This window comes from Aspergillus chevalieri, chromosome 3 (assembly GCF_016861735.1).
Source record: "Aspergillus chevalieri M1 DNA, chromosome 3, nearly complete sequence".
NCBI lineage: Eukaryota > Fungi > Ascomycota > Eurotiomycetes > Eurotiales > Aspergillaceae > Aspergillus > Aspergillus chevalieri.
This window is the reverse complement of record NC_057364.1, coordinates 2,567,997-2,590,826: the sequence shown is the minus strand read 5'-3', so window position 1 is coordinate 2,590,826 and position 22,830 is coordinate 2,567,997. Positions and strand designations below refer to the sequence as shown.

The window sequence follows — 22,830 nt, the reverse complement described above, 5'->3', positions numbered from 1 at the left end:
TTTCTTCTGCCATTCGAGCAACGCAAACTCAGCCGCAGCTGGAACTTCCTCCATATGCCGTGCCGTCAATTTTCATCCCCATCGCTCATATGCCTTTAAACGAGAACGGCAAAGCCAACCGTCATCACATCGTTGGAGCAGCAGCTTGTCTTACTCTGGAAAGATATGAAGAGGCTTGGGACAGTGGGAAAGTCTATGATCATTCAGAGAGATATCATTACTCCAGCATAGACTCATCCTTCCTGAAAATTTACCAGCTAGCTTCCATAAGTACAAGTCCCACCCTGGAAAGAATATTTCGAAGATATTCATATTAAAACGCCGGCGTCGGGCATTTCCGTCTTAAAGGATCGCGCAGGATTCGTATTCGGCCCCGATAAGGCGCAGTAGGAACTGGCAATTATGAGATGGAATTGTAAAGCCAAGAATGTTTATATTGCACTTACTCTGAAGGAGTATGGAATGATGGACACTTGCCATCTTCATGCCGTATAAATACGCAGACGACATTTTCCAAAGAGCGGTCTCATAAAATCAGCGATGGCAAACCCCAGTGACCTCCCCGTGATCAATTTCAACTCATTGAACGAGAAAGATGCACAGGGTCAGCGCACATCAGCCTCACTCAGCGAACGACACCATCTCTTCCTTTCCCTGCGCGACACTGGTTTTGCATATCTCAAACACCCCGGAGTCAATCAAACCACCGTCGATGAACTATTCTCTCATTCTAGACGCTTCTTCGCCAAGTCACTGGAGGAAAAGATGGAGATCCTGGGAAAGATGGACAAAGGTCGCGGTCCAAGCCAGGGTTACTCGAATCCTCTCCAACTAGCCCACAACCCCAAGACGTCGGACTTGAAGGAATTCTTCGGCATGTATCGCGACGACGATATCGAGAAGCCCAACCAGTGGTTGGAAGACGCCGAGTCGCGTGCAATGCGTGCGGATCTCGTCCGTTTCTTTGACTCGTGCCACGGCGTCATTCTCGAGCTGCTGAGCGCTGTCGCTGAGGAGGTCGGACTGCCCCCGGAGACTTTCCACTCTTTCATTGGCGAGAAAAATCATTTCATCGCTTGCCTGCATTATCCCGCTACGGAGCGCGAGTCATTCCAGACTCGGGTGCGCTCCGCCCCTCACACGGACTATGGATGTATGACTTTGCTGTTTAACGATTCCGGAGAGGGATTGCAAGTGCTTTGCAACACTGGCGAATATGAATACGTCCCACGGAAAGATGATTGCGCTGTGCTAAACGGTATGCCAATACCATTCATCCTTATTGAAAGCGGACCCTGACATCAGAATAATAGTCGGAGATCTCCTCTCCCGCTTCTTCAACGGTGCCCTGCCTTCGACCATGCATCGGGTCGTGGAGCCTCCCGCCACGAGAAGCAGCGACCCCCAGGTCGAAATTGTACCGGATCGTTATGCCATTGCATTCTTTGGACACTTCAATCTCGACCTCCTCATCAAGCCGCTGGACGCACTGGTGTCGGCCACGAACCCGGCCAAGTTCGAATCTGTTGTTGCGGGTGAGCACGTGAAAGCGCGTGTGAAGCAGTTGCATGTTGCTGGCCATAGTCTTAAGGAGGAGAAGGGAAGTGAGAGTCGGGTGCCAAGTGTTTCTGCTTAACTGGCGGGGTAATATTGAAGGATAGTATTAACAGGGGAATTCGGGATATAAAAAGAATTTCTATCTAAGCCTTTCGCGCAGTCAACCATCGGAGCTTGGGCGTATATACAATCTGTTTTATCCCCTCCACAAGATCGTCCAACCACGATAGATACTCCTGGGGGGTTTGGGCCACACCGGGAATCCCCTCGGCTGATCTAGTCAGTACAGTAGATAGTACTAGATAGTCATGTATACAACGTACCAGGAATCTTCCGCACCAAGTGACGGAAGGACTGTGGCAAAAGCTCTGCCGTCCAGATGCAGTCTTGCGGTCTCTTGGGAGTGGCGCCATAGCCCAGGGGGTAGGTCTGAATCTTCATGTCGTGAAAGCCTAGCGAGAGGAGATCTGAAAATTTCTTCCAAATGTGCAGGTCCATGCCGGAAGATCCAGTCGCCCACTCTTGCACCTTGGCCAATTTCTTTCGCTGCACAAGCTCGTCCGCGTACGAATCCAGAACCCATTCAGCCTCGACCAGTTGTAGCACTCCACCGGGCTTGACCGCATTCGCCAGATTGGCCAGCACTGTCTTCCAGTCGTGGGCTTCAATGCCCTAAACCAGCAGCCGTTGGTGCACCGGGTCGAAGCTGTTCTTGAACCCCCATGTCTCTGGAAAGGGCTTCCGCACGTCGTGCTTTTGGGGTGGAGATGGGGATCAGGACGGAATAGGGCACTGTCTAGGTGTCGATCACACGGAGATCCAGATCGGATCGTCCAGCCCTCGCCAGATAGCCATGTACCTAGTCAAAATCAAATTTGCTCAATCTGATTTGCTCGGTCGGTTCGACTCACCATCGGCGCATCCTGAATCCAGCACTCTGGCTCCAGTGGGCAGATCGATCGGGATCAGCTTATCATCGGTCGCCGCCTTGATGAAGAAATGTTGCCGTTTCAGGCGTTCAATCTCGTTTTGATGGTGGGGGAGCAAATAAACTCTTTCGGTGCCGCTGAACTCGTCCTGGGGTTGGTTTCCCAGAGGGGGTTGTACCGGCAGTGGTTGAAGAGGTGCTTCCATGTTGGTATTTCTAATAATTTCTGATATAGACTTGCACTGCATGAGCTGCGTCTTTTGAATGTCTAGTCTCTTGAATCCAGTAAATGGCCCAGGACTACAATATCGACAGGGAAAACGCCACCACTCCAGGATATGATTATGCTAGATTGTTTCCAGGTCCCCAGCCTCAAAAACCGTCACAGCCATGGCAAGCACAAGTCCGGCCCCAGACAGAACAATGTATCTCAATGGCCCTTTCCGCCCCCAGTCCAATTTGGCCCGGTACGAGAGTGTCCATTTATGGTGGACTCGGGCAGATTCTGCAGAGGCAGCGACAACAACCTGGATTCCTTTAGACCTGTTTTTATTCATCAGTGGAGGGTTATGGGCAGCAGACAACAAGAAAAAAGACATGACAGTCTAAAGCAGGGGCCCCATCCTCTTCGTAGCCGAATACGAGATGTCTTACTCTAATAAACACAAGATAAGCCTTAAGGTACTTTGTGCTAAGCAGCATAGCCACCTACATGGGGTCTACCACCTCATTAGGAGTACGTTCAAATGCACCAAATCTTTTCATGCAGTAGAACAAAATTGAATGCAGGAGGTAGCGATTGGCCTTCTTCAGAGTTAAAAGAATTTGTATACGAGTAGTAAGATAGTCGAAAGACAGCATCATACAGATTGTACAGGAGCTTGCACCGCCGGAAGAGCCATTCCATTCGCCATCTGCACAGATGCCGCATGGCCCATTTGCTTAAGCGCCCTGCGATTGATCTTGAATCCTGTGGTAGGAAAATGCGACAGACACCGGACCCCGCCAGTCAACCTCCTCAGCCCCGTCAGCCTGGTGTTAGCAAACTCCAGGATCTCCTGCTCCAGCTTTATTAGAAGTTGCCGCCTCCGGACATACCCAGGCTTGGGGATGACAAACGCATATGGCTCGTCCAATTGCGTAAACTCGTTGCGAATACTCACAACCACGACGCTGGCCACGGCCGGATGCTCGAAAACCACCGCTTCAAGCTCCACGGCCGAGATGTGCGTGCCATACCCCTCGCCTACCTTGAGGAGCTCTTTGATGCGGTCAACAATGAAGACGTTGCAGTCCTTGTCCAGATAACCGTAGTCGCCCGTGCGGAACCAGCCCTCCTCATCGAAGTCTCGATTGGCCTTCTCGTTGTCTTGGTAGCCTCGGAAACGACAAAGTTGATTGCGCACGAGAATCTCCCCGGACTCTCCGGGTCCCAGATCTTGTCCGGTCCTCATGCTGATGACTCTGGCCTGTATGCCGTTTACCAGGGTGCCGCTGAATCCGCCACATCGCGACTCCTCGTTGCATTGTATGGAAATCAGCATAGTCTCTGACGTGCCCCACTCCAAATCCAGATGTACGCCATTGAACTGCTCCGACACCGTCTTTCGCAGGTTCTCGTGCATCGGCGCGCCAGCCGTGAGCAGCCACTTGACACTGCTGACATCCACCCCCGCGCCGCGCAGGTCAGCCCGTGCCAAACGGGCTGCAACGGGCGGAGAGAGGAACAGAAATGTAATGCGGTGGCGCCCGATCACGTCCACTGTGGTTTCATCGAGGCTGCCTTGCATCAGGACCACGGGGATACCCAGCAGGATGTTGAGCCCCATGTGCAGCTTGGCGTTGATGAAGAATCCCAGCGAGAACGGCGAGAGCCACACATCGTGTTTCGGATTTGTGTTATCTGGTATCGTACCGATGGTGCCCTCCATGCTGGCGATGAAGTGCGCATGGCTTGTCAACACCGACTTGACTTTGCCTGTGGATCCGCTCGTTCGATTGAGAAAGGCATCGTATTCTGCGGCCTCAACCCTGGATTTCAGTCGGAAGAAGTCAGTATCAGGTCGTCCGCGTGGAAGTAGAGTCTCCAGCGACGCCCAAACTTGGCCTTCCGTGTGATTCAATGTAATTATACGAATGGCATCAGCCAGGCTCGCCGATACCTCGGCCAAGGCCAGTAGGTCGCTATCAGTGATGAGCAGCTTGACGTGCGATTCTAGCAGTCGAGTGGCGATATCCGCCTCGGACATTTCCTGTTGTACGGGGATGAGAGCCACAGTGGCTCCGGCAGCCAGCGCCGCAAAGTAAGCGATGGGATATTGAATCTGTGCTGGTTAAAAATGGCAAAGAATGAAAGTATTCCACTGTACATACCCTATCTTTGGCGAGGATACTGACAACATCTTTAGGTTGGATATCATACTCGGAGCGCATGACATCGGCGAAGCGTCGACTTTTCTCTTCGAGCTCTGCTAACGTGAGCGTTTCCCCTGCTTTGTCGTCTCGATACAGCACTCGACTCCATGGGTATGAACGTCGCCCATGGCGGAAGATGTAGTTGAATACATCCGTGCTGGGTACAGGAGGAAGAGGGAACCTAGACTCAAAAATCATGGTCAACCGCTTAGACGACTAGTTGAACGGCTGTATACGTGAGGCACTTCAGTGACCATATAAAAGAATAGCGGTTGAAACGCGCTGCGATGATGATTAAATATAGGTATTCCATCCAGCGCTCCGCCGCCACGTAAACCAATGATAACCCCCCTCGATATTGTATACCTGCCTAAGCCTTGGAGCTCCTATCACGCATAAACTTTGGTGCAATGCCGTGACTGTGATGCGGAGTTCACATGGGCTTGATAAAGCTCCGTTGAGTCCATGTCGTGTGATTTGTGGCGAGCACTCCCTGATGAAGCTTATAGGCATCCATAATCCACTATTTCTTCTCCCTCGTAATGAAGGATGATGGGCACTGTCTTTGGGCCCAACCTTGTGCGGCGCTGGGTCGGCCCTAATTTAGTATCGCCCACGAATCCGAGGTCATTGACTCTCGCAGGATTCAATTCCTGGTCAAGTAGAGGGACACGAAGGACAAATTATCCACGTGAAACTAAGACAATGACGGTCAGATCCGCTCAGGACTGGTGGGACTCGGTCCGGACCATGATGGCTGTCAAATTCAGATGGGCCTCTGCAGCACCCGTAAAGGACACCGGCTCTGTTGTCTTTCAATCTGGACATAGCATGAGTTATTCACTTTGACTTACTTCTGTTTCCACAACTTATAGATAAATTGACGATGGTCTTAACTGCTGGTGAATCCGATCAACACCGAGCTGACTCGACTCCACTTCACGGCGGCCGCTTTAGGACTTCCAAGGCAGCGACTGTGCGGAGGTTTCCAAGATGCGAGATCGTTGATCGTGCAGCAGAAGATAAAGCTGCTGCATGAGAAGTCCCGTGTAATCAGCGACATGCCGCAGCTGCCCTGGTGACAGTGGGGAGAATTGCCAAACCGCGGCCATCGAGACATTGCCCAGTGGCTCGTAGGTGTATAGCTGTATAGCTTCCGCGGGGAAAACGTCAGTGCCATGCATATTCACAACTTATATCACGATCCAACTCACCTTTTGTAGGGATACTTTCATGCGCGGGCGGCCCTGGACCTCATAAATTCGTTTCCTTCGCGCGCCAGGTCAGAACAATGTTTGAACAGCACTTCAAGACATCCCGGATCTCGATTTTTCGAGCTCTGTGATAAACCTAGTTGTTAAAAAAATAACATCAAAAGTATAAATGATCCCAAAGTATACGCTAACACAGTAGATAGTCAGCGTATTTATGCCTGAATATTCCACAGCCTTGTCCATTCTGCATACAGAACAACTGTCCGATATGTTTCATAAGATATCTTTTCATTTCTTCAAAGCTCCACTACGCGAGCCTTTATTCCCTGTTTCCACTATTATGTATACCATGTTATCATGACTGACTCTATGTGCTTGCGTTATGAAGACTACACAGTCGGGATAATCTGCGCATTGGGATTCGAGATGAACGCCGTCCGCTACGCACTAGACCGCGAGCATGCAAATTTATCAATCAAGCCAAACGACTCGGATATATACATACTCGGGGAACTAAGCTGCCACAATGTGGCAATTGCCTGCCTTCCCGGAAGTCAAGGCAAGAGCTCAGCCGCAATTGCAGCGACTAATATGGCGCGGATATTTCCCTTGATCAAGTATCATTTTCTCGTAGTATCGGAGGAGCTGCTCCGAGCGGAAACCATGATATTCGCTTGGGCGACGTGGTGTTGAGCATGGCCAGTGACCAGCATGGGGGCATTTTGCAGTATGATTACGGGAAAGACACTGAGAGCGGTTCCACTCGAAAAGCGTTTACTGGGTCGCTCCAGCTGCTCTTCGGGCTGTGGCTTACAAGACGCAGTCTGACCTTCTATCCCGAGGTAGTGAAGTCTCAGATTATCTACAGAGATTGTTACTTAAGCCTAGCTCGGGAGCGGCCCTCTATCAGAGACCATCAGAGAGGATATACTTTTTCAAGTCGACTATTCGCATACTCCGGTCAGCAGTCTTGTGGGCAATGTGACCGGGCGAGGCTTCTTCAACGTTCACCACGCCCGGACGATGACCCTCGGCTATTCTATGGATTGATCGCATCAGGCGATAGGTAAAAAGTGCTGCGAAGCGAATTGCCATCAGCAACGACCTAGGTGGGGATGTTCTCTGCTTTGAAACGGAGGCTGCAGGACAGGGACTGTTCTCCATACCCTTGATCACCCTTCCGACGTCTACTCAATCGGTTTCTCACCAGATGGTCAGCACAGAGCGACCCTCACCGCATGCCGTATGGTTTGGCTTTGGGACTGGAGGACTGGAATAGTGCTGGGTTCTTATGGTGCGGGCTCGGCTCAGCTCCATCATTTCGATGAGTAATACAACACATGCCCCCCGGCGCTCCGCTACACGCCAAATATCCAATACGACCGCCAATGGATTCTTTATAATGGGAACAAGATATTATGGCTTTCAGTTACGTATCAGCCGTACGAGTATGGAATTGGCGGTTGCAATCTCATTATCGGCTGCTATGCGGGACAAATCCTTCTTCTAAGCTTTCCTTTGAATCCCAGTTTGCTGATCTAGATTGTCTATCTAATATACTATTGCATATAAAGACCTTCATGTGGATCAAAACCCTTAATTTTGTAACTAGATAGCAGGTGATTCCGAAGTACACGCTCAAAGGGCAGGAAGTCACTTCCGATCATCGATATGCTATCTCGGAAGCCTCAAATCTATACTAGGCAAGTCATTCCGGAATAGGGCTAGTCCCTTCCATCTCCTTCCCCCTTGGTCCTCCAACAAGTCCATGTGTAATAGCTTTATGTCAATGAATCAAGAAGTCAAGGTCAACAGCATGCTGTCAGCCAACCCCGGGAATTATCCAGTATGGAGAGCCGAGAGCCGTCCCCGTCTGGGGTGCGGAATCTGGGGTAAAGCGTGGAGTATATCATTATAATTCCCTCAGTCTACCCGATCAAGTCAGTATGCGATCCCGACGGTCATCAGTTATGCTTATCTGGGGTATCTTGACGACCCCAGGCACGGTGATATCAAGATAGCCCTCCGGAATCCATCCGCAATGTGAAAATACGAATCATGATTTTGCCCTATCCTGGCTCTCCTCCTTTCTTTTCCCCTCACGAGTTACGGAATGTTGCACAGTTATGTATGCCCCTCTCGCTACACCTCCTTTTTTTTTTTTTTTTCTTCTTTTCGCTGTTTCAATTTACACTCTCTTGTGAGCCCATTGAAGATACAGTATGAGTCAATCCCCGGATATACACCCCACTACTACTCTGGAAGCCGGCCAGGAAGACAAACAGAAGATACAAGATCCACCTTTCCCCGACGACATCCAAAAAGCTGAAACCGCACCTTATCGCCAAGATGTTTTTGGTGATGAAGAGCATGCAGAGATCAAGTACAAGACTTTGAAGTGGTGGTATGGTTCCCTTTCAACCATCCCTACTGAAACATACTACATCAAGCTAATCATATTCCGCGCATGCAGGCAATGTGGCCTCCTAATGGTCGCCGAAACCATCTCCCTCGGAATCCTCTCCCTCCCCGCCGCCGTCGCAGGCCTCGGCCTCGCCCCAGCAATCATCATCCTCATCTCTCTAGGCCTAATAGCCTCGTACACAGGCTACGTAATCGGCCAACTGAAATGGCGATACCCGCATATCTCCAGCATGGCGGACGCAGGCGAGGTCCTCATGGGGAAATTCGGTAAAGAGATACTATTCGGCGGACAGATATTGTATCTTGTTTTTCTGATGGCGAGTCATTTGTTGACATTTTCGGTTGCTATGAACACGATTACGGTGCATGGGACTTGCTCGATTGTGTTTGGGATTGTGGGGTTGGTGCTGTCGTTGGGGTTGTCGTTGCCCAGGACGTTGAAGAATATGTCGTGGCTTTCGTTGGCTTGTGAGTCTCCCTGGCATAGGGTTAGTCGGTCTACAGAACTAATAGGGTACAGCATTCATCAGTATCTTCACAGCGGTCCTCCTCACAATGATCGCAATCGCCATACAGAACCCCAAGCCATCCATCACAGCAACCGTGCCAACAAACCTCGTCACCGGTTTTACCTCAGCCCTCAACATCTCCTTGTCTTACGGTCCGTCTGCTCTCTCCACCCGCACCCCTTACTGGAAACCCACAGCTGATAGCTAGCAGCAAGCCACAACATCTTCTTCAACGTGATTGCCGAACTCAAAAACCCCAGAGACTTTCCCAAAGCTCTCACCTTGCTGCAATGCATCGATATCACCCTGTACCTCGTGGCAGCGGTGGTTATATACTGCTACGCCGGCGACAGCGTCGCTTCTCCGGCCCTCGGCTCAGCAAGTCCACTAATTTCGAAGATTGCGTATGGTCTTGCGCTACCGACTGTACGTTTCCGTATCACCCTGGAGTACCAACAAAGATATCACTGACTCCGCAGATTGTGATCGCTGGCGTTATAAGCGGTCACATCGCCTGCAAATCAATTTATACGCGCATCTTCGCGGGTACAGACAGAATGCACAAGCGGGATTTCACGGCCGTTGGATCGTGGATTGGGGTCGCGGTGGCTCTCTGGGTCATCGCGTGGATCATTGCAGAGGCGATTCCGGTGTTCAGCAATCTTCTCAGTCTTATGGTAAGCCCGTCTCATCCTACCATATTAATACTTGTAGATTACCTGGCTGATTATGGTAAAAGACGGCACTCTTCGCCAGCTGGTTTAGTTTCGGTCTCCCGGGTATATTCTGGTTATATATGAATAAGGGATTATGGTTCTCTTCGCCGAGGAAAATTCTCTTGACTTTTGTCAATCTGACTTGTACGTGTATTGGTATTATTATGGTATGTCTTTCTTCCTTCCTTGTTGTGATCATCATGGCTAACGAGTTCAGTGTGGTCTTGGTTTGTATAGTTCTGGCAAGGCTATTCATGATGATTCGAGTAGTGCTAGTTTTTCATGTGCTGCTACTACTGCATAACTGTATTTAAAGCGAGGTCAAGTGTGGATTTAGTTATCTTAGCGAATGTTTGATTGATATTGTTACGAGGCAAGACGATATCAATAGACGTAGTAGCTAGACTACTCCCATTCGAATTGTACGTTATGTACACCATGCTAGCAAACCTAAGCAAACAGAGGTGAGATGCTCTTCGCCCTTCTAAAATAGCAAGAAGCGAACCAATCATAAGAGTACAGTGTAAAACGCTATTTTAGAACCGTGAATCAATGAAAAAAAAAGAAAAAGAAAAATGCCGTAAAGTTGGGATATAAGCAACATGAAAGAAATGAAAGGGTAAAAAAGAGTCATTCCCCAGAGTACACTCTAGGTCCATATCTTTCATTGTTTCAAGGAATCATCTTGCTGATTCGAGGTGTCCTCCGAGTTCTCGCGAGGAGCTTCGTTCGACGTCTGCTCCTGCACGCCGATGGCCTTTGCAGCAATCGATTTCGCCTGACCCTCGTTGACCTTACCATACACCGCCATGGCGTTGGCAATCATACCACCAAGGTCACCGACATTCCCCGGCACAACGACCGCTGTACCCTCACGAGCCAGCTTCGAGAACGCGTCAACGTACTTCTCTGCAACGCTAAGACTGACCGCTCCGTGAGCATTCTCCTTGCCTTCCTCGATCGACTTGGCAACGGCCTCGATTCCGCGAGCGGTAGCCTGTGCCCTCAGCAAGATGGCTTCTGCCTCACCAGCAGCATGGTTGATATTCTCTGCACGCTTCGCCTCGGATTCGAGGATGACGGATTGCTTGCGACCTTCGGCAATGTTGATGGCGCTCTGCCGTTGACCTTCCGAGTCGAGGATCTCTGCACGCTTCGAACGCTCAGCTGTGACTTGGCGGTGCATGGCGGAGACCACCCCTTCGGGGGCGTGGATATCGCGAATTTCATAACGCAGGCAAACAACGCCCCACTCCCTGGCTGCTTCGTTAATCGCTTGAGTGATATTGGCGTTCAAAGTTGTCCGCTCTTTCAGGACGTGGTCGAGAGTAAGCTGACCGATCTCGGAACGCATCGTCGTCTGTGCAAGCTGGGTGATAGCGTATTCCGCATCTTCAACGCCATAACTAACCGGCCCCATGTATTAGCCAACCCCTCTCACCGATGCAAACAGGTCAAGAAACATACCTAGCCTTGAAAGCATCAAAAACCCTGGTATATAACACCCCATCCAATTCCAACGTCACATTATCCGCGGTAATAGCATTCTGACTCGGAATCTCAATTGCCGACTCCTTCAGACTCTTCACATACGCAATCCGATCCAAGAATGGAATTAACACCGCCAACCCAGGCTCCAGAATCCGGTGGAACTTCCCCATGCGCTCGACAATCCATGCTGTTTGCTGGGGCACGAAGCGGATGACCGTGTTCGCGGGGAGAGAGGTGCGGTTCGCGAAGTAGGTGGTAGGAATCCCACCGTGGCCGCCGGAGCCGGATCCTAGGCTGAAGAGGGACGATTCGGGTGCGGTTCTCCGTGGGGTTGTGGAAACATGGCGTGGTCGTGGGGTGCGGTTGAGGGTGGTGTAAAGGCGGAGGCTCTGCGGTTGACGGACGAGACGGTTAGAGGGGGTTTGGAGCAGCCGTGCTGGCTGTCTGAGGGCCACCTCCATCGTGACAACGAACGGATAGGTGATAGTTTGGTAGTGGCGAGAGAATACAAGAGGAATAGCTTGCAGGGGGAAATTCAGTCGCAGCGGGTTTGCCTGTTGGGGAAGGAAGTCGAAGCTGTCCGATGTCATTCACCTGCGAGTTCTGATTGGTCAAAGCATGTTTGTTGCCCAAGGCATAAATATTCGGTGATATGTTTTCTCCGAATCTCATTCTTCACTACAGAATACATATTTGTTGACTACGATGGAAGAAGCAATGCAGAACTATATATTCAGACTGCCAAAGAAATCTAAACAAGTGAACGAACCGTATCCGAGCCGTATTCCAAGCCACTAATAGTCCCATAGACAAGCAATTTATCCATGGTATGCACATCGCGTTACTTTCCAAAAGTAAGCCGATACCCGTACTATGCAAGATGAGGAAGATAATTAGAAAGAAATAGAATAAGGTAGCCCAAGCCCGCTCCGAAAGACCATCAACGCCGGTGCGAGTCGTAAAGGAGACTAGAAGATGTGAGTGGACGCGACTCTGCCATAGGACGCAGTCCCTATTATCATGCCGGTAGAATCAAGTCAGGGCACCTGACAAAGTGAGAAAAGAATCGTGTTTTCAAGGTTTTTTTTTTTCCTTTTTCGTTTCATGCTCGTACTAATATCAAAATGTAGTAAAAAAGAAGAAAATAGACGTGGCCGCAGAATATTAAGCAAAACGAAAATCCGGATCTCTATGGTCGTTGAAAGAAAAAAAAAAGAACAATTTTTGGGGTCCGGCATACTGTCAAAGCAAGCGTCGGACTTGAAGACACTGCCAGCAGAGCATGCCCGGACTCCTGGAACGAATTTTTAGGAACCCCCCCCGTAGCTGAACAAAAGAACAAGATAGAAGAAACAAGAAGTAGCCGAGACGTGGAGTGCGCATCATATCGCAATCTGCTGTACGGCGACAATTGCATCTCGACCACTTGAGAGAAGGTAAATGCAAAAAAACGGAGACTCAAACATGATGCAAAATCATAAAATCGCACGAAAAGGCGACAACAAACAATGAAATAAAATGGTAAAGAGAAGAGAAAATAGGGTAAAAGAAAAGTCAGAAACAAAAATCACTTTTCCAGCTCGGCTGTCAAGCTAGCATCGAGCACACAGTCGATCTTTTTGCGGTTTCTTTGCATTGAACTCCACTTTAGCAGGTTGAACGTAAAGCAGAACCATCCTATCATCCTGCTTCGTGGGTTTAGGCCAAATCTCCAACAATATCGTGACAAAGCCTCGTCGCAAGAAGCATCATAAAACGAATCAGCCTGTTGAACCCGTTGCTGGAGCATCGTACAAGTAATCGTCAAACGCTAAACTCCTAAACTCATTGTACATTTGTGCGTTGAAATTTTTGAACCAAAAATCGCGACCAGAATTGGTACAGAACGTATGTCATGATCACCGTGTCGGATCGCGGTGAAAAAAGAATTCGTTTCACAAGAACTCTTTTTCGAAAAGCATATGATTCGTGAACAAGTTTCGAACGATTTTTATAGGTAATATCGCTTCTTCGCGTCGAAAAATCGGCGGACTGTCGGAAACTGTCACTTGGTGAAAATCACCGGACGCCGACATCCCAGGCGAAGAGAAGAAGGGAGCCGTTTCTATGTTTAGTTCGCCTGTTTGCAAACCGTTAGTAATATATTACAAAACGAGATTGAAAAAAATCAGGAATTTTTGGTCTTTGCCGTAACTGGGAAATAATGGAACATACATTTGCAACCTCATTCTGCGGGGCCACAGGCTTGGAAGGCGAGAACTCCGGGGCCGCCGAGGATAAAGATGTTTTCGAAGTGCCATTTGGCAACGAATGGTGGTGGCTCACACCGTTAACAGCTCCCTCGACGTGGTTCTGGGCCGGCGAGTTCTCAACTCGCGACGGAGGGGGTCCTTCGCTCTGAGCAGAGGGGTCACGCTGGTCAATCGGGAAAACCCACTGCGCCCAGTGCTCTCTTGGGCGCAATCGGTCGACGCCGTCTTCGCCGATGTAGTGCTCGACATTGCGAAGTTGACGCGAGACGTGGCGAAGGAGTTCATAGTCCTCGGTCAGAGTCTTGATCCGCTTGAAGTTGGAAATGAAGTTCAATGCAACGAATCCTTGCGAGTCCATGTGCTTCCGGAGGAACAAGTCCTTGCACAGGTTGTCAACGGAGAAGTAGTATTCACTGTCGTCTTGTTAGAATCAATGTTAATTTGGTAAAGATGGAAAGAACTCACAGTTGCATCGAAATCATGCTCATAAGAGAGAAAGGCTCCATGTATGGCTGGTAGGGGAATGCCGTCATGGGGCCGGCGGGCATAGGCTGATAGGCGGCATACATGGTGTTGATGTCGGCAGGGAAGGGGTAGACACCATACATAGCCGAGTTAGGCAGCGAGGGAGACCGCAAAGGAACGCGGTTGTTCATGCTCTTGTTGTAACCAAACGACTTGGGGTGAACGAAGGAGTGCTGCATCGGGTTGTAGAAGGGGGCTTGCGAGCCATGTCCCGAGTGGCCACCGCGTCCCCGGTGAGAACCACCCCGTCCGCGCTCGGGACGCGAGTCACCACGCTCCCGGTGGTGGTTGTGGTGGTGGTTCTCGCGATCGGCGTGGAAACCACCAAAGTCAGCGGACTTGGGTCCATTCTCAAAGCGGCGGTCCTGGGTCACACCATTGCGGGCCTGGGGATCAACGGACAGAGGAGTCCTGTCACCCTTGTGGGCAGACTCATGGTTTCTCGAGAAACCCTTGCCATGACGGGGGAATGAGTCTCCGTTGACCTGCTTGCCAACGTTTGTCTCGTCCGCTCCCTTGGGGCCACGGCTCCGGTCAGCGCCCTTGCGCGAGTCGGGAGCACCGACAGGAGCCTCAGCGCTGTTGGATCGTTTCGAAGGGAAAGAGTTGGCCCGGCTAGTGTTGGGCTCGGAAGCCGTCTGCTTGGCGGCACCCTGAGAGGCTTGGTTCGAAGCAGTCTTCTCGGCGGCGGCGGCGGCGGCAGCGGCGCCATGAGGACCGTGACGACCAGCCTCCCTTCCACCTCGTGCGACACGGCCACCTCTGCGAGCACCAGCAGTCGGAAGCGGGGTGTTGAAGACTGCGCTGGGCACGTAGGGAACGGGCATCCATTTCTCCTTGCCATGGCGGCCACCAGCGCTCTTCTCGGTCTTTTCAGTCTTGTCGGCCTTTTCGAGCTTCTCCTGAGCCTTCTTCTTCTCCTCACCCTGGGCAACCTGGGGTGTGGGCCACATCGAAGCATCGGCCACTGGAGGTACATCTGTAGAGCCTGTCAGTTTACTGGTGTCAAGAAAATAATAGACCCGAAGCGGTAGGAACTAGCGTTGCGATGAATTCCCCGAAAAGGATCTGCAGCAGAAAAATCAACGCGACTCCTCAAAACTTACCCTCATCGCGGCCCTTGGCTCCATCAGCCTTATTCCGCTTAGCACCGTCAGGCGCGCCATCTGCTCCCTTCTTCTTCAATGCTGCTTTGGGCAGCTCCTGCTGGGGTTCGCCCGTTGTCGAAGACGCCGCTGATGCAGTCTTGGAAGCACCAGTCTTGCTAGAAGCGGGTTTCGAAGCCGCCACAGCTTTGGCCTTGGCCTCTTGTGCTTCTTTTCTTTGCTGCCAAACATTGACAGAGGGCAGAGGGGCTGCCTTGAGCTCCTTTGGTGGGACATCCTTCTTCTCATCCTTCTTCTCATCCTTCTTCTCATCCTTCTTCTCATTGGCCTCTTCTGTGGGCTTCTCAGCTCCTGATACTTGGGACTGCTTGTCCCATGTCGACTCCGAGGAACCGTTCACTGTATTCGAGTCTTCGTCCTTTGGTGCGGTGGTGGACGAGTTGGCAACACTGGGAGAGGACATCCCGGAGATGGTCTGGTTGGCGTTGGCGGCCGCAGCGGGTTCCGCTTCCTTGTCACTAGGGGCGATGGTCTTCTCTGCCTCAGCAGGAGCATCCGTTTCGGTAGTCGCAGGGGCCTCGTTCGCTTGCGCACTGGAATCGGTATTTTGCTCCTCAGGTTTCGAGGCGGGCGATTGTGTTGCCGGCAAGCCCTTTGCTGCTTGGGCGTAGGAAAATGTGGCGGCCATTGTTTTCACTTTCTGAAGTGTTGGCGAAAGATAATCAAGTATATCCGTTCTAGATACGAAAAGGGAACTGTTCTGCCAGAGAACGTTGGCTGTCCCTTGGCAATCCAGGAAAATGAAAAAGGGCGGCGAGAATTCACCAACAGCAGTGGAAGTCAGACAAGAATCAGCTTCCTCCTACTTATAACCCCACCAACTGCAACTTCCCGTGGTAATGGAGAAACACTCCCACACAGTTGCAGATTGTAGACAAAGTATCGATCCTTCACCAGGTCGAGGCTGGATAGCACGCGAGTATTCGTGTGAACGATGTGTAGCTAAATCTCGGTACGAAGGGCGTATCTAGCACGCGGATCGCATCGGTCTAAGCGCTTGAATGATTGTTGTTTTGAACGTGTGAAGGATGGGCGAGACGACGGGAGGCGCAGTCTGGGTAAACAGACTTTCGTACAACGAACTCGTGGTTATCCGGGTCGTTATTCCTGCCCACGGATTGTCAAAGCTGACGCGCGCACACAGACGACAATGGGCTCGTTCGAGAGACGTTCGGTAGTTCCGAGAGGACGTATCGACGAGTGGTAGTTGGATAGGGATTCGAAAGGACGAGAGAGCAGCACGCTGAGCCTTTCGATTTTTTTTTACCGAGAATCCAACAGGTACCTTGAGGTCAACTGGAAAGAAACCCCTTGACGGAACGGAGTCGAGAAGCGCTAAAGAGGCACCAGACGACGGTTACGAAGGAGAGGTGGGTGTGTGAATGTGGAAGTCGGACCTTGAGGTAACGATAATTTTTTTGTGGGTGTGGGTGGGTGTGGGTGAACACTTTTTTATGGGCCTTTTTCCTTCCTTTTTTCTGGAACGTCCAACGAGAAGTCAGATACGCGATGTCAATAACGACCAGAATAAACAACTAACCTCACGTTAGTAAGAAGAGAAAGAAAAAAGCAGAGAGGGTGTATAGAGGATCGACCGATCAAGAAAAAAATCCCGCGAAGGACGAGAGGAGAGATCGGAAGATGGAGGAATGAAGCACCGACAGGCAGAACTTCAGGCGACACAGACGCCAACAGGCGAAGAGAAGAGAAAATAAAGGGAGGAAAAGATGCAGAGAAGAAAGAAGAAAGAAGAAGTCAGGAAAAGACGTACTATGTAGGAAATGGAGTAGGCAAAGTACAAATGTGAAAAGTCCCTCTTCTGTGTGTATTGTGGGTGCGTGGATACACGGTTATGGAGGTGGCATTAGGTAAGCTGGCGCGGGAAACAGGAGCGTTTTCATTACAGAGTACAGCCAAAACACGCACAATTCGGCCGGCGGATGTTTCCGGTTAGGGTCTCCTTCTATCCGTGTACTTTACTTGTAGGTACAGACTACAGAGTACTGCATGGAGTATAGAGGGGCTGCCCCTCATCTACAGAGCGCAATTTAATGCATTTTGCCATTTTATTGCTAGTGCTCCAGAGTAGTGTTATTATAGTATTATTGACCTCTCTTAGAGAACCTTTTCTCTAGTATCAAATATTCATGTTCCTGAATTATATAACCGTACATTGCAGTCATTGCCGGCAATTGCATTGTCAAGGGACCCTATGCTTCTATCCAGGTACTTTTCTTGTCGTCACTTTAATCTCTCTATGCTGTACTCCGTATCATGCAGAATAATAAGAACAATGAGGGGACTGTCCCGGCCATTTGGGTGGGAGTGCTATTACCACGCATATATACAAGTAGTACATTCCACCGATCTAACCACTACCATGAGTAATCTGAAGATTGGTTGTCCTGAACCAAATGCCGTACTGATTTATGTAAAGAAATTGATACTTTCATGCCAATTCCTTGTACCGGAGTCCACGATCCGACTGTTATCCAAAGCATAGACGCACGTACGTCAGAATACCGGTAATACCGATACCTCATAGATACATTCAGCACAATCCTGTCGCATAGTACTGATCAAGGCGAAAAGCAAGGTAGACCGCTTGGATATATATGTATGTATGTATGTATACATTGAATACTATGCGCGGATTCTTGTACTCGCCACTATGCACATGCTTGGTTCTATTTTAGACCTGCCTGTAGACCAAAATACAATAATGGTACCGGCATCCCTTCACGTGCGGTCCTTCACTGTCTCGGAAATGAACAACCACCGAGTCAAGCTACAGTACAGTAACAAAGGTATGTGGGTTTCAAAATAGAAATGCTTCTTATCTCAGACAGCTAGCCAGCCACATCAGCAGCCAGGAACTGTATTGAGCATTGTACAGGCATGGCCATGTACAAGCATGTACCTGCGTGCGCTCAGCCAACGAGAAGCCAGCAGTTACCATCTAAATTACTCCCCGTACCGTCCTATGTAATACCAGGAATGCACCGTACCCTGTCAGTCATCACATGACCCTGGCAGCCGTTATCCGTGGCCCGGGCGCTACTGTACGAATTAAATGGGGCTGGAATAATCGCTTAAACCGCGTGGTTTATTTGTCTAGTTCGTGGTCCGGGTTTTACCTTACTAGGGCTGACGCTGCTGGAGAACGGAGAACCCCCGGGCGTAGAGGAAACTAAACTCTGAATGGTAGGTCGGGGGTCTTCGGAGGTTCGGTGTACTAATATCTGCGATATATTTCTTTTAGTGTGCAAGCGTCGTTGATTGGATGGGTGGTCTATCGGCTCAGCTAACTATATAACTACCGGGCAGAAAGCGAGGGCGGTGAGGCACGTGACCCGCTGGGTACTAACTGAAACGGGGTCTCTCGGATCGTAGCTCAGAAGGGAAATCGGGAGTCGATTTATTCCGGACTAACGAGGTCTATATGGAGAGGACCAGCGGAAGGTAGAGCTATATTGTCTATCGAACGTGTATGCGCGTATGTAGCTGATTGAGTGCTTAATCTACAATATGTGTGCACACGTTGACTATAAGAATCTCCTGACCTCGCTACTCGGGCCAACTATTTATCCGATCGATCCTCATCACTCCCCTTCGTTCAATCGCCGCATATTCAAATCAATCAAAAACAATATCTGGCAATTTGATAAGCGGCGGTTGGACGCACGCTTCAACTTCTCATAGATGTTGAATTCTCTTTTCTCGCTTAATTAAGCGAGCCCCAGGTCTTCAACCAACCGTCCTTGACTAGCATGGTTGGTAACCTTCGTCAAGCCATCGGCAATCATCTTGTCGGTAGAGAGGTGCTCAAGGCAGATCTCCCCATTACCTATGTGGTCCCGGATGGCATGGTATCGTACGGCTATATGCTTCGTCTTTGGGTGATTGATTGGGTTGTCAGCAATCTTTATGGCGCCCTGGTTGTCCTCATAAATGGTAGTCGGAGCGTCACGATAAATGGATCCCTTTCCTATTGCATATAGGAAATGTCTAATCCAAACCGCTTGTTTGGCTGCCTCCGATACGGCCATATATTCAGCTTCCGTCGAGCTCTGTGCAGTAACCGATTGCTTTCTGCTCGACCAGGTGATTGGCGTGCCATTAATAAAGAAAATGAAACCAGTAGTCGACCGGTTCTTTGCTGAATTAGCGTACGCGGAATCAGCATATGCATATAACCCTTTTGGACTCCCCTTTGCACCAAACGTTAGGCCATAGCCCATGGTGCCTTTCACATATCGAAGCACATGCTTGGCCGCTGCCAAATGGACCTTCCTTGGCTCCGCGAGGTATTGAGACAGTTGATTGACTGCAAAAGCGATGTCCGGCCGTGTGGCTATCACCAAGAAAATCAACCGCCCAATTAGTCTCCGAAATAGCTTATGCTCAGCTCGTCCAAGCAGTGAGCTATCCGGCGCTTCCAATTTAATGCTCGGGCCAATGGGTGTGCTCACAGGCTTGCAATCAGCCATGCCAAATTCATCAAGAATTTGTTGTGCATAGGACTGCTGGTCCAGTTGAATAGACCTGTCTCTTCCCCATGTGAAGCGAATACCCAACAGCTTCTTGACCAATCCTGAATCAGTCATTGGATGGAACTCCTTGAGCTTCTGCTTCACCACGTCGATGTCATTGGCATCCTTGCCAAATATCACTATGTCATCCACATACACAGCGATAATCAGGCCCCTACCATTGATGAACACACTGGGGTCTGCAGTAATCGGTTTAAAGCCTATCTTCTTCAGGAAATCACTAATCTTTCGATGCCATAGATTAGCAGACTGGCGGAGGCCATACAGCGACTTCTTCAGCTCCAAAACTAGGCCTCTCGTGCTAGTAACATCTGGATCAAAGTCCTGCAGTCCTTCCGGGATTTCCATACAATTAGGCTTGTCGAGGTCGGAACCAGCGAATGCATTATTAGCATCAAGCACATGTGCCAATAAGCCTAGCTGGGCTGCTATAGCCAACAAGATTCGTAGGCTATCTATTCGAAATACTGGTGCAAACGTCTCGTTGAAATCGTCATCTGATTGCTCATTTCCCCTGGCAACCAGCCTGGCTTTGAAGCGGTCAATTCGGCCATCCGGGCCTAGCTTCACATCGAACACCCATCTGGTTGATGAAATCGTTCCTTCGGCTTCCTTCCGGGGGATTAGCTCCCATGTGCCAAAGCTTATTAAGGTGCTCAATTCTTTGTGAATCGCTTCCTTCCATTTCGAGCCATATATTGGATCATTAACGGCTTCGCTATACGACTTCGGTATACGGATTCCAGCTTTCTCACGTGCAGCACATGCTTTCTCTGCAACCTCATACTCTCTATCAGTCTGCAATAGCTCTGCAGCTACTGCTAGCCTAGCAAAATGGGCCCGCATGCGCTGAGCTGGACGATCATTATTCCCAGTGTCCTCCCCTTCAGCTTTGCGTTTGCGGCCATACATTTGCTCTGTTTGGCGGCTCTCCATCATTCTCTCTGATGGTTGACGTACGCGAGCGGACCGCCGTTCCATTTCAAGCTCAGACCGGTGGCGTCCGTCTTCAGGAACCGGTTCAGGCTTAGGCATATCCTTTGGTGTTTCATCAGCCTGCTCTCGGGGTTCTTTCTCAAGCACTTCGTTGTTTGTATATTCCACAGGAGCTCTCTGCTCCACCTCCCCTTCAGGCTGAACTTCAGACAGTTTCAACGGCTTATCTGTTGTGCCCCCAGTTGATGAAGAGGAATTCCTTTCCTTCTCTCCATCCTCTTTATTCAGTCGCATATTCAGCAATTCTGGCATTGAATTAATTGTCGGTTCGTTGGTGTGGAAGGGCTCATTGACTGGCAATCCTGCTCCAGCAGGCTCTTCAGTAGGCCTCTTAGAAGTCATTCCAATGGATGCTTGAGCAGGCGCTTCGGTAGGTGGTCCAACAGGTAGAACAGTACTGGTCAGCAGGCTTTGTATGTCAACTTGACCAGCTGACAGTTCGCTCAAATTGCCATTTTCCCGCTCTCGAAACTCGGGGTTAGTGACCAGCTTCAGTTCACTACCACCTCTAGGCAATACTAAATACTGCTTGTTGCTCTTCCCATACATCAGGAATGTGCCCTCCATTGCTCTGCTTTCCAACTTGCTCTCTGGTTTATGATAAAAGAGCACTCGGCAACCCCAAGCACGAAGATGGGCCAAGTCAGGCCTATGCCCATGCCATAGCTCATATGGTGTTTTCTCATCTTTGTCAACTTTCTCATGGCCATCTTCTTTCCTCTTCACCAATAATGTCCGGTTTCTCAGGTAATTTGCCGTGACAGCAGCATACTTCCAATAACGCTTGCTAATACCAGAGTCAATCAACAAGGCACGCGCTATATCCATAATAACACGGTTGTATCGTTCCGCCACACCATTCTGTGCTGGTGTTTCAGCCTCAATAAATTCCAGTTCAATGCCTTTCTCTTCTGCCCATGGTCTCAATGCCACAAACTCAGCAGCATTATCAGTACGGATGACCAATAGCACTTTCCCTGACTGCCTTTCAACCTGGCGCAGCCAACTATCCAGTGTGTGCATTACACTTTCAGCCCTTCGGTCCATCTTGATGAAGATCCATGAATATCGCGTGCAATCATCAATCAATGACAGGTAATACCTTTCCTGCCCTATTCCTTCGCGATTTGGACCCCAAAAATCCATGTACACTCGTTCAAGCGGCTTTCTAGCTCTAGGAATTGGCGCATGGCTTTGCTTCTTCACCTTCTTGGCCTTCGCACACACCTCACAGTTATCATGGAGCAACTGGTCTCGTTTCCCCAGTTTCAGCTCATCTAGCTCCATATATTCAACACAGGTGTTAAATCGGCTTCTTCCTGCATGACCAAGGCGTCGATGAATGAGCTCCTGTTTCATTCGCGTTTGCTCATCGGCAGATAGGGCCATTCGGGCGTATTGCTGTCTTTTCGCTGCTTTTGGGCCAATAAATAGTGCATTGACGTGCCTGACTGAATGCAAGTATGTGGTCCGTCCATCTCGTTTTCCTTGGGCTACCACTTTCCCATCCTTCTTGAGCACATACCCCTTTCTAGAGCCAATTGATTGAAAGCCAGCCATATGTAGAACCTCTAATGACAGTAGGTTCTCTGCTAGGCCTGGCACATACACCACCCTACCTAACCTGGCTGACATGCCGTTTGGCAGGTTGAATCGAACGATCCCTCGTCCCTTGATGGGCATCTCAGTACCACTAGCAATAATCAAATGACCTCGGCTAGTCTCATCAAGGTACTCAAAAATGCTTCGATTGCCAGAGCACATACTTGTAGCACCACTGTCAAAGCACCATCTTGATGGATCCATTCTAACTCGGTGTGCTCCTTCTATGATGTATTTGGCCCACTCAATCTTATATTCAGTGATGGGGCTAGCTTGCACATCCTCTGTTGCACAAGCATCATGCTCTTCAGGGAATTGGGCTTCTTCACATGTGAAGCCATCTTGCACGTCACTATCTTCATCCACATGGCCATCTCCAACGCAGCTACCTGCATCTTCAGCAGTATATTCAACAGCACATTCAGCTGCATGCATAGCAGTTTCCTCACTTATGTCTGCCACCTCAATGGCACGAGTACCAT

The 22,830-nt window shown here is 49.8% G+C and overlaps 6 protein-coding genes across 6 annotated transcripts; 2 read left to right on the top strand and 4 right to left on the bottom strand.

Annotated features, from left to right (window-relative positions):
- Positions 1–540: 540 nt before the first annotated feature.
- Positions 541–1,636, top strand: ACHE_30907A (isopenicillin N synthase family dioxygenase; the record flags this gene model as incomplete). The annotated part of the gene is made up of 2 exons (XM_043277577.1): positions 541–1,258; positions 1,314–1,636. 2 exons carry the CDS (start codon positions 541–543, stop codon positions 1,634–1,636), a joined length of 1,041 nt encoding a protein of 346 aa, XP_043135442.1.
- A 64-nt stretch (positions 1,637–1,700) lies between these two features.
- ACHE_30906S (uncharacterized protein) lies at positions 1,701–2,691 on the bottom strand (the record flags this gene model as incomplete). Its single annotated transcript, XM_043277576.1, has 3 exons — positions 1,701–1,828; positions 1,881–2,219; positions 2,469–2,691. The coding sequence occupies 3 exons, from the start codon at positions 2,689–2,691 to the stop codon at positions 1,701–1,703; spliced, it is 690 nt and encodes a 229-aa protein (XP_043135441.1).
- Positions 2,692–3,345: 654 nt separating this feature from the next.
- On the bottom strand, positions 3,346–5,098 carry ACHE_30905S (AMP-binding enzyme domain protein; the record flags this gene model as incomplete). Its single annotated transcript, XM_043277574.1, has 2 exons — positions 3,346–4,809; positions 4,859–5,098. The coding sequence occupies 2 exons, from the start codon at positions 5,096–5,098 to the stop codon at positions 3,346–3,348; spliced, it is 1,704 nt and encodes a 567-aa protein (XP_043135440.1).
- Positions 5,099–8,336: 3,238 nt separating this feature from the next.
- On the top strand, positions 8,337–9,812 carry ACHE_30904A (uncharacterized protein; the record flags this gene model as incomplete). Its single annotated transcript, XM_043277573.1, has 6 exons — positions 8,337–8,518; positions 8,588–9,006; positions 9,059–9,199; positions 9,259–9,473; positions 9,527–9,724; positions 9,762–9,812. 6 exons carry the CDS (start codon positions 8,337–8,339, stop codon positions 9,810–9,812), a joined length of 1,206 nt encoding a protein of 401 aa, XP_043135439.1.
- Positions 9,813–10,427: 615 nt separating this feature from the next.
- On the bottom strand, positions 10,428–11,715 carry ACHE_30903S (SPFH domain-containing protein; the record flags this gene model as incomplete). The annotated part of the gene is made up of 2 exons (XM_043277572.1): positions 10,428–11,169; positions 11,231–11,715. The coding sequence occupies 2 exons, from the start codon at positions 11,713–11,715 to the stop codon at positions 10,428–10,430; spliced, it is 1,227 nt and encodes a 408-aa protein (XP_043135438.1).
- A 1,649-nt stretch (positions 11,716–13,364) lies between these two features.
- ACHE_30902S (La domain family) lies at positions 13,365–15,825 on the bottom strand (the record flags this gene model as incomplete). Its single annotated transcript, XM_043277571.1, has 4 exons — positions 13,365–13,373; positions 13,469–13,919; positions 13,972–15,010; positions 15,138–15,825. 4 exons carry the CDS (start codon positions 15,823–15,825, stop codon positions 13,365–13,367), a joined length of 2,187 nt encoding a protein of 728 aa, XP_043135437.1.
- Positions 15,826–22,830: the final 7,005 nt, after the last annotated feature.